This window comes from Corapipo altera, unplaced genomic scaffold, assembly GCF_003945725.1.
Source record: "Corapipo altera isolate COAL_440 unplaced genomic scaffold, ASM394572v1 61411, whole genome shotgun sequence".
NCBI lineage: Eukaryota > Metazoa > Chordata > Aves > Passeriformes > Pipridae > Corapipo > Corapipo altera.
The window spans coordinates 27,471,456-27,482,337 of NW_020884875.1; the positions used below are offsets into that span (position 1 = coordinate 27,471,456).

Genomic DNA, 10,882 nt, shown 5'->3' on the forward strand with positions numbered 1-10,882 from the left:
GTATTTAAAGTGTTCTCAAATCTGGCTGGGCTGTAGTTTAGTGTAATTTAGAGAGCAGTTCCAAGTAGGAGCACCATTGTTTGCATAACCAAATCTCAATGCAAGGAGCATGGCACAGTCTCATTTGCATCCTTCCCTGGGATTTGGGGGGGGCTGTCAGACCTTTAAAAATGATGAGAAGTCACCCAGACTGTAAAAACCTCATGACCTTTGCACATGGAATAATATGTGTTGTATAAACATACACTTTATGGTATTAGTACTTTGGAGGACAGAAGAACCAGGATACCAGAGGAGGTAATGTGTGGTCTGTCGTAAGCAGATTTTTTCAAGCTTGAAAAGTTAAGCATGTGTTATGTTAATGTGGAAACAGAGAAAGATTTTTTTTCCCAATGCATTTGCAACAAGACAAAAGAAAAGCCATCTTTACTTTGCAATTTTTGAGGATCCTAAAAAAGCATGTTCCGTCTTGCAAACACTTCATGACTTCATTTGGTTGACCTATAAGTAAGAACTTGCAGGTCTTCTATTTGAAGCTAGTATAATGTAATAATCTTTTGAGTGTGTTGTGGCTACTGTAGAGGTATCTGTCACAGCCCAGGGATAAAGTTGAATTTTCTGGGTATGGCTTGCACTCATATGCTGGCAATTACATCATAACATTGGAATTCTGAAACAGTAGCAGAGGCCAAGGGGGAAATGCCCAATAGGGGCATAAGGCTCTGTATATGGCATGCCCTGGCAGAAGGGTGTGCTAGCCTGTCAGTGGAACAAAAGCAGAACAAGTGCCTCACCACGGAAGAAGGCTGAAATGCTGAAGGAGAGCAAGTCTGTAAAAGGGAGTAGCCGCTTTTTCAAGTTCGTTCATCTTTTATAATGTTTTAGTCATCTCTCCTGTCACATGGGGCTGTGGGACAGTATAATTGTTAGTGCTAACCCCTTCTGTGTTCCCAGAAGACAGAGGGCAAACTGAGGTTCTTTCCTCGTCAGTGCATAAGAAGACTTGAGACTTGTTTTCTCTTTTGTCTGGTGATTTTGTTTTTCAGTGAATAATGTGGGAATCCAATCAAAGGGTGAGGAAAGTTTTATATTTTGTTTGTTTGCAATGTCCAATGCCTTTATGTGTCATTTTTGGGTCCTCCTCAGAGATAGACAAACCCAAAACTTTTCTCTGTGTTTAAAGGCCACTTATGGCAAAACTGAGGAAAGGAGGTGGTACACACAGAATCATAAGAGCAAATAACCATGTAGCAGCAAAGCCTTAACTGTATGCAGTTAAGGAAGCGGGCAGAGACTTAACCTTCTGTTTAGGAGTTTACTTCAGTTGTCCCAAAGAGAGAAAACTATAAGATAAAAAATACATAAGATTCAGCTTTTCTCACAGAAAGCCACACAGTGTACTGCAGCCTGATAGAACTGTAGAAGGAAAAAAAATATTAGGAAAAGGGTAAATAATATGCTCAGAAGTGATCTATAAAAGACTGAGTTCTGTCATGTTCTTGTGATATTTTCTCTAATGTTCCCTTTTCTTTCTATGCATAATTAGCTGCAACAGGGCGGACCTAGCCATCTAGCATGGCTGATCAGATGCTATGCTATCTTTCAGTAAAATAGTTCATCAAAAGGTAAAGACTGGATATGTGATTAAGTTTTATATAAGGGGATAGAATTTGGGACTGTTAGCCAAGAGTATGGTTTATTCCTTCACAGGCTTGAAAGCTCCATTTACTTTTCATATTTCTTTTTGAAAGGCCACCAGTAAAACGCTTCCTCATGTTGAGGTACAACATTATTTCCTTTTCCTTTTAAAATAAGAAGAAAAAAAGCAAAGCAGAGAAAAATACATCAAAACCAGAGCAATCTCCTTTGAATTTCACCTTTATACCCACTCCCACCAGGCTTGAATATGACTCAGTCTCTGAATGTAAGTTTCTTTCAGGTCCTGCTTCTCAGACTGGTGTCCTGAGATGCTTGTACTGGGCTGTGTGTATTTCTGAAAACAGAGATAGAAAAGAGTTAATATTTTTAGTATTTTTATTAGCCCTTCCCCCTCTGCAAGTGTCTATTATATGAGACACACTACATGGTACTCCCCCATCCTTTGCTGAGTACTTCTGTTTCTATAGCAAAGACCTCTAAAGGTTAGTATCATGCAGTTCATCATCTGAATTAAGAGAAGGGTGTTGGTGGTGAGATCATAGTCTCCATGGAAGATGGACCAGATTTGCCGCTGTAAAATAATACCAGCAGAGGTTTTATACAATAGCCTTTAAGTTGTACAATCATTAATTGCTTGGAAGAAGTGCATTGACATTGGCATTTACAAATTAAGTGCATACATATCTGCAAAGGCAGTGTTTTGCCAAAATTCAAATACAGTTTTCTGCTTAAAGCAGATTTAATATACTGTGCTGAAAAGCTTTTAGGAGGCTGGAAGCAGCATAGAAAGAGAAATGCAGGGTGATTAATACCTGCTACTTATTCTGAAAATAGAGGGCCAAATCTAGCTTTCAGATATTCTGATATATTCCAATTGTTTTAACATGTAAAAGATCATTTTTAGGTTACTAAGGCTTGAAGGCCTTGTGTACCTTAGTTTTAGTATGCAAGAGCAAACTTATGTATGGGTAAACTGTCAATTAATTATTATTTTTTTTTCCCGAAGGGTGAATTTAGCTCATAAGGCTCATACATTTAAAACAATGATAGCGTTGTTATTGTAATTTATTCTTAAGTAATGTTTATTTGTGTGTAAGGGTCTAACCAAGTATGGCCTTATGTCAAGCTGAGAGAACGTTGGCCAAATAAACGAAATCAATTACAGTAAAAAAAGAGTAAAATCAAAGGCCTCACCAGAAATCAATTATTAACCCCAAAAGATAGCAAACACTTGAGTTTCAGCCAAGTGAGAAGTGCCATGCAAGCTATAGTAAAATGAGTTTACAACAGGTAAGAGCTATGGTGCTCCTGCTGCTGTGGGCAGTTGGGAGAGGGATGGGCGTCTTTCAAGGACCTGCAACACTGTGTTACATAAGGAAGCCTAATTCTAACCCAGAAAGATAGAAATTCTGGGGTTTAAAGTATAGATCCTATGAGGATTTAAGTTGTAAAAGAAGCAACTGAAAGGTTAAGCTGCAGCAATCACAGATTTATTTGATTTTTCATCAGATGTATCTCCTGGCAAGTAAGAAGTAAGTGCCTGGGAATTATGCCATTCCTGTGATAATCAGTGGTTTGCCTTGCATAAATGCCTTCAGTTCTTCCTGGAAGATCACTTCCTATTCAATTTGACCATTAAATATCTCCTTAAGGTCCACTTAGGCTCTGATGCCTATGAAAAACCTGACAAATCAGTGATGGCCACTCAAAGGATAACTGTTTTACAACTGCTGAATTAAACTGGGGGTTTTTTTCAAAGAAGCAAAAATCAAAATGCTTCAGAAACTGTATTTGCACAGGTAATGTGGCAAGGCCCAAGTGCCTTTCTGGCCTCATTCTGGATCCTCCATACTCAGTTTTCTATAGCCTGTACCAGGACCTTTCATTTAGAGTAGAGTACCTGGGGAGCACGTGTAAACATGCTGTTTATTTGTTTGTACCTACAACATCTGGGCACCAGTCTTGCATGAGCATTTGTTGCTGCTATATGGTAAAAATTAAACAACAATAGCACTACACAAAAATATATATAGAATAATAAGTAATGAATGTTGTATGTGATAAATACTTCAAATAATCAGAAATATGCAACTGAGCTGGCCTACTTCTGGACCCAGGCAAGGCTGACAAGTTAAAAGGTTATAAAAGGTTACCAAAAAAAAAAAGGCGTTGTTATTGGCTTTTATTGCCATGTTAGAGAGTAGATACTTCAATGTGCCAAAATTTCTATTCTGGCAATAGCTTGTAGAAACTGTAGAGGTGCTGCTGGTGCATAACCAGATGACCATCAGTCTAGACTTGCTCTCTGCTCTTCACAGTGATTTTGTATCCTTCTGCTATGGTATTCCATCAGAAATTCCACCCCACCTTTTATGTGGATGAGAAATGCTGTACAAATTTGGAATACTATCTAAACAATCACTTGGCTATTTACACCTGTTTTTTCTAGCAAGATCTTAGAAATATTTGAGTCTTCACAATTGCAATAGAAATAGTGGGAAAAGAAATTAAGAAACCTGTAAAATGTCTTTCTATGGCACCTCATGTCACATCACAAGCTGAGTCTTTTCTATGACTGCTTTTTTCTTATGCAACTGTGAGTATGTTTATAATATTACCCTGCCTGTTTGCTTGGCATCTTGAGGGTCTTCATTCTCTTCTCAGAGTCCTGGCACAACAAATTTCATCAGGACTGTTCCACATGTATACTGCTAGCAAAATTTTGAACAGTATTCTCAAAAGCAGACTCAGGAGATGATTTAAGTGGGCATGCAACACAATGGGATTTTCTGGTGTTGGTAGTTCAATGAGCGATGATGGTGTGGAGCCTGTCTGCTGTGGCTCTTAGCATCCGTCAAGCAGTGAGACTGTGTTTCAACCTCCCCCTAAATCTTCTCTGCTATTCTCATGAGGCACGTGGGAACACATTTGAGACTTACAGCACTTATGGTATTGTAATTGGGTGAGGTGTTCTAGATGAGACACTGTCATGCATACCACATAACTGTGTAATTTTTGTGCTCTTTAGGAAACCCAGCCTTAAAAGGACTTGCATAATATATGGATGTGCAGAGATACAGGGAGCTGATTTTGTGGTTTTATCACAACCCTTTCGAGAGTGATTAAAGAATGTGCCTTCCAGTTAGGAAAAACAACTGGAAACAACTTATTTTAAAAGGTTGTTGAAAATATTCCAGAGAAAAGTCATGAAAACAACTGGAGAGGATGTTTTCTTGGGAGGATGGACTTCTGTCTCTTTGCCCCTCCAAGAAGAGTAAGAAGAGTGTTGATTATGTGTGTTTAATACCAGATCTTAAAAGGCTGCTGAACTATCAGAGAAGGTCTCCTGGAGCCCAAGGGAGGTGCAAGCCAGACAAGTTAATGATTAAGAGACAAAGGCATGCTTTTTTATTAGGAATGAAAATGATTACACATTAAAACAAGTGGATAGTTCAGACTTTCAAATCAAGACTGGCGCAGTCACTTTCTGGAGGCAGTCTTCTGCTAAGCACAAGTCATTTAGCTCAGTACTATGCTCTGTGCAGTGTAGAAGGTCAGCTTAGGTAGCGTAATGGTCACATATGGGGGTAAAAAGACCTATTGTTTGTGACCAAGGGGAAACACTTTTACTCTGTCACGCTGAATTTTTTAATTATGGGCAGAAAGGTTTTAATAATTCATATGCTAAGTATCCTGCTGTCCATGGTTGGATTCAGTCAATCCAACTCAGTGATTTCAATGTGGTGAGGTGATCCTGAGTTGCCTGTTCTGCTGGGACCCATTCCAGAATGTGGTGTAACCCTCTCTGTTCAGCCTCGTCATCAAAGATAGGTTACCTGGGGAGTGCAGTCTTGTGCCTGCAGACATGTTTTGCAGGATAGGGCTGATGCATCATCTCCAGTGTGACATGATGTTTGCTAGTGAGTGAAATACCTAGAAGTCCAACTGTGTTGGTGGGATGTCTCTGTGACCTTGAAATGAGAAGAGAGACTTTTTCTGCAGTATGCTCCCTATTGCCTTTTGATTCCCTGCAGTCATCCATGGGAGCTGCCTGCTTCTAAAGGTACGGCTGTGTGGTTATTATTTAACACCACAGCCTCTTCTCAGCATTTACCCTTCTTTAATTTGTTGTCTTGCTTCATATTCTATATTTCATTTCTCTCTGAAGTGTTTCAACTCAGCTTTTAGCTTAATGGAACATATTTTTTGCAGTAATCAGTCAAGATTTTAAACCAGAGATGATATACTCTTAAAAGTACAAATAGCAGGTCAAGTGCAATTTCCATTTAGAATCAAAAGGAGGAAAATATATAGCTGCCATTTGAATGTTTGTCTGTGTTTGCCTATGAGACAACGTTGTGAGATGACTTCTTTGTTTATTCCACCTCTTTGGCCAAATTCTGCTTTGTTTCTTCAGTGTAAATCCAGGATAATCTCTTGAATGTCAGTAGAGAGAATTTGCTTTATCCTGACACTAGCTGAGATCAGATTTTGACCTGAATTTTCCAGTGCATCTGCTGCTGCAATATCCTCCTACTGAAGATGGTGTCATTATAGCTGGGGCCCTGAGTTTGCTAAATGGATCTTTTCCTTAGCTCATATAACCATCACATCTTGTGTGTTTGATTTACTTACATTGTTCTTACATTTAATCTCTGCCCATTTAGTCATATTTACTGTCATTTTTTATTTGTTTAGTTACACAGTGCAGCTCAAAAAGGTTACAGGGGTGGATAGAGCATAACAAGTTAAAATGCATTCTGTGCAGACCTCTTCTGCACCTTTCTGTGTCTCAGTTTTGACAGTTTGGTTTACAGGAGGGATTGTTCAGTCAAATGCTTGGCTTATATAGAAGTATTTAACAGCAGCTGTAAGTGTACAGCAGAAAAGTATTTGATATGGTTTTTATTTGTTTTTTACCCTATTGTCCTTCAGGAGCTTTACAAAACCTCCCTTTGTACTGCTAGGGCCAACATTTGGATAGGATGGGCTCAAAATGGAGAGGACCCACACAAAATTCAGACTCAGTTCATCACTGAGTCTTTGACAGCTGTGGAGAGAACGAAGTGAAAAACTGCCATTACTGGAATTTTCCTACTGATGCCAGTAGGACAGGTTCTCAGCCTCATTCCCTGTCTCTAGCATTTGTGTACTTTTTAAGACGGTAATACTGGTAACATGGAACTGAACTTTTCTTTCTGGGAAAGGAAGAGAGGCATTCTTCTGGCACTACTGGTAAAGCAGAGGGTAAGAGAATTCCCCAAGAGACGGGGTTGGATGACAAGTTTTTCAGGGGATAGGAACTAGCCCTCGTTTAATAGCAATTATTTTTAAAGCACAGGTCACAAGGTATGCCACACTTCAGAGCTCAGGTGGCATGCCACGGCAGCAGTTCTGCCTCTGCCGGTCTGTGTTATGACCAATATTAGTAGAGGCAACAGATACTGGTTAACTTCTGTCTGTGGGGGAAAAGGTGTGTTTTGGTTCAGACCTATCTTGTGCTGACTGCATTTTCGGCTTTACTTGCAAAGCCAGTACTGAGGAGGAAGTGAACATAGAAAACAATTCCTGATGACTGCAGGGGAGCTGCTAGGGTAGCTGGCCAAACAAAGCATACCCATATAAATGCATCTCCACAACAAAACTTAAGCTTATGCTAGACCAGAGTTTGACAAAAGTGAAAAACATAAGTATCATGAAGTCTTATTTCATGTGTACCTGGCTATTAATGAGACATACCCTCTTCCAGAAGACTTGGGATTGGAGGAGGAGGAGGCTGTTAATGCTCCACCCTGCAGCCACCAGCTGCAGGGACAGCAGTGAGCCTTGGTGAGTCTGGTGTGCTGCAGGGAGAATCCAGCTTTCCTCATGCTATACACAGGCTATGGAGGGCCTGCTTACACGCTGATGAGAGGTTTCTGGCGGGTGCCAGCTGGGTCTGGTGGAGATCTGCTCCTTGGGTGTGCTGCCCGCCTGACAGACTCCTGATGGATTTCTCACTTTTCGAGCTTGCTCCAACACCAGGTTTCCCTCGTGTGCAAGCATGTGAATACAAAGTGTATTTACATGCAGTGCTCTGGTTTTACGTTTCTGTAGGCTTAGCGTGTGGGACACACATGTTTTTCTCTTGTAGGCTCTGGTCCTTTTCTCCAGATGCTGGTGATAGGAATAGGGATAGGCTGTGCCATTTCTCCCCACTGTTGTTACCACCAGCACTCCATTTTCCATCTTTTAGTCATGGAGGTAAGGTGTTTTTTATACAGGTGTTCACCCACTTTGGAACAGATTTGTGGCCAAATATGGCAACAGCAGTTGGCCTGCATCTGCATAGATCCTAAATTGTTGGCAGGGTTCAGTCCTGCAGTTAAGCAGCCAAGGTAAGATTCAAACCCTAGCAGAAGCCAGCTTGATGCCTGTGCACCCCAATTTAATTCACTGTGTCTAGGATTTAAGTTGCAAATGGGCCTTTTCCAGGCAGGGGTTAATTTCAGTGTTTGCAAAGGCAGCTAAGTGCACTGAGGTTAAATTCATCAGTAGGTTCTGTCTGTTTTGTACAGATTCAGCAACACAAGCTGTCCATCCGATTGGCAGCTAAACCACTTTACTGAGCTTGAACATTGCAAACTGATAATTTATTGTACAAAATTTAGTACAGTCTCTTAAATATTAAAGGTTTTAATGGAAGCTTTTGCTGAAAGGAGAATGTAAAATAAGTTGAAAAACTTGAGGACTTCAATGAAGTTTCTGTCCACTGTGTGGACTAAAATCTTTGTCCATCTTTTCTTTTACTTCAGAGTAATACTGTAGATCATGTTTGCGAGAATAAAATTTATCTTATTGTAACTATATGTAGCACTGAGAAGGAAAGCAGTTGAACAAGTGGTAAGTAAACCAGAGTATTAAGTTGCGTTTAGTTAAAAGAGGGCACATTTGGTTTTCTTGGATTAGCTTAATTTTAAAACTTTTTGGCTTTGGATGAGAGTTCTGTTGTTGTTAAAGGCACAAAATTAGAAGAGGTGTGAGAAAGGTTTGCTTTATTTTCTGATTAATTTTCTTAATTTTTTTAAAAAAGCAGCATTGGCTCCTATGTGTTGCTCTGCAGCAGTCCTCCTAACATGATGATAACTGGCCTTTTCCCAGGTGACTCTGAATTCCACGTCTTCTTATCCAGCAAATGTGCTACCCTCCAACTATAAATATATAAGCTCAATCTTTTTACACAAAGCACTAATAAATGGCACATGGGGACTTTGATTCTTTCCGCAGTACGCACCCTACTTTACAGGCAAGCTTGTCTCCATCTGGTTGTAAGCACGGACTCCGTCCCATCCTGGCCTTGCCACTCCTTTCTGACCTCCATTTTGTCTTCTTTTCACAGTTGTGCATCACATCAAGCGCCACAATATTGTTCTCAAAAGAGAACTGGGAGAAGGAGCCTTTGGGAAAGTGTTTCTGGCAGAATGCTATAACCTGTGTCCTGAGCAGAGCAAGATCTTGGTGGCAGTGAAGGTAAAAGAATCTAGGGTTTCCATTACTAATTCATGGTTGCAACTAATGCTATTTTATTTGTAATTTTTCATCTTCACCTATTCCATAATACAGTGTAACTGTTCTGATATGTGTGGAAAAGTTCACAAGGCTAATTGCGTTTTAAGAGAATGCGGTATTTGATCTAGTTGTGGATTATAAAATGAGATCTGAATCTTATAAGAAAAAGGAGGAAAACAGATTGTGTCACAAGGGGGCAAAATCTTTTATGATCTATCTAGAGTGCAATTAGTGAAAAATAATGTCTAGGTCATTAAAAATACAAGTGACATATGTGTTATGTGTCTAAAAAAGTAATCTATTACTAGCTAAGTGAATAGGTTATGTGTATAATTTCTAGGCAAAGAACGCCTTTCTTTTTCAGGACTATGCCATTCTTCAAGTCAACAACTGAAATTATCAGCTATATTAATTGTCATTAATATATTATCAGCTATATTATATTGTCATTAATATAGCTGCCAGGAATATTAAAACAAACTTGTGAATAGTATTGTCATGTACTGTTAAACACTGGCAGTATGGAAATTCAAAAGTCATCATATGTCAGACCTGGAGGAGTGATTCTTGATTATATACAGCTCCAATCAATGATCCCGAAATAAAGTCCAAAGGATGAGGAAAATGCATGAAAACATGTTTGGAGTTTCAAGTATACAGACAACTTTTACATTTCTGAGGGGGGGGAAAAAAGATTTGTCTGATTCTCCTAAAAGGCAAAGAGCACCTGCTATGTTGGGAATCTACCAAGGATTAAAAAGATTTCAAGATTGATCTCAGAGCTTGGAGACCAAGCCTGCTTCACTGCACCAAGTCTTTTCATCCCCCTAAAATTCAAGAGCTCAGGTTGGCTGTTGATCTCAGCTCAGGATGTAGCTAGAAAACAATATCGGTGAAATTACTCTCTCAAAATTTGCAAAGTTTCCCTGGAAACAATCTCTTATCTCCGTCTATAGTGTTCTGCCAAAAACTGAACAAGGTGTCCAGCTTTTGAAGTATCTCATTAAATGCAGGTGGAATAGATGTTTGGAATTTGAGCTGTGCCTAGGGGAAAATAATTTTGTCTGACCAGTCACAGTTAGGCAACCATGTGTACATGGATGAAACCATACCGTAAAAGAAACGGAGTAGATCCTATTTTTGAATTTGGTAACAAGAAGTAGAGTTTTGGACCTGACAGTGAGAGAACATGAAAGGAGGATAGACCTGTAGAGTGCTCAATCAAAAATAACACTTTTTTTGGTTTGCCAGGGTTACAGTCGTTATGATACTTGGGAGTTGTTCAGTCATGTTGACTTGTGAGAAAAAATTAAGCCCTGAAGGGATATAGTATAGACATAGAGAGAAAGCAAGAGATAGGAGATGACAAAACTAGATCTGAATAAATTTTCTATTGTATTTTGGTGAAACTACAGTGGAAATTGCCTTTCCTCTATCACTTTAGGGAACTCCTTGATAGCAAAATAAAAATGCTTCTATTCACTTGCTTCATTTCAAAGTCCTGACCGAATGGAGCCTAGCACTTCTGCTATTCAATGCTGCACTGCACTTCCTCTCTGCATAGTTCAAAAGGAAAAGCATTCAGCCTTTAAAGGTAGAGATGTCTCCATGGATTTAGATGAGAAATTTGTCAGTTTTCTGGACAAGTTGCCATACCTTCTTCTTTTTTTTTTTT

At 39.5% G+C, this 10,882-nt stretch overlaps 1 protein-coding gene and 1 long non-coding RNA gene across 6 annotated transcripts in view; one reads left to right on the forward strand and one right to left on the reverse strand.

Annotated features, from left to right (window-relative positions):
• NTRK2 (neurotrophic receptor tyrosine kinase 2) overlaps window positions 1–10,882 on the forward strand; it is a 208,986-nt gene that overhangs the window by 139,775 nt on the left and 58,329 nt on the right. For both annotated transcript variants that reach the window (XM_027634775.1, XM_027634776.1), the window contains one exon: window positions 9,038–9,168. In XM_027634775.1, coding sequence (XP_027490576.1) covers window positions 9,038–9,168 — 131 coding nt within the window. The remainder of the gene's footprint in view (window positions 1–9,037; window positions 9,169–10,882) is intronic.
• LOC113943250 overlaps window positions 1–10,882 on the reverse strand; it is a 29,728-nt gene that overhangs the window by 6,102 nt on the left and 12,744 nt on the right. For 2 of the 4 annotated variants that reach the window (XR_003526262.1, XR_003526260.1), the window contains exon 3: window positions 1,890–1,993. This is a non-coding gene — a long non-coding RNA (uncharacterized LOC113943250). Of the gene's footprint in view, window positions 1–1,877; window positions 1,994–10,882 lie in introns of all 4 variants that reach the window. The other 2 variants (XR_003526261.1, XR_003526259.1) reach the window with 1 other exon arrangement.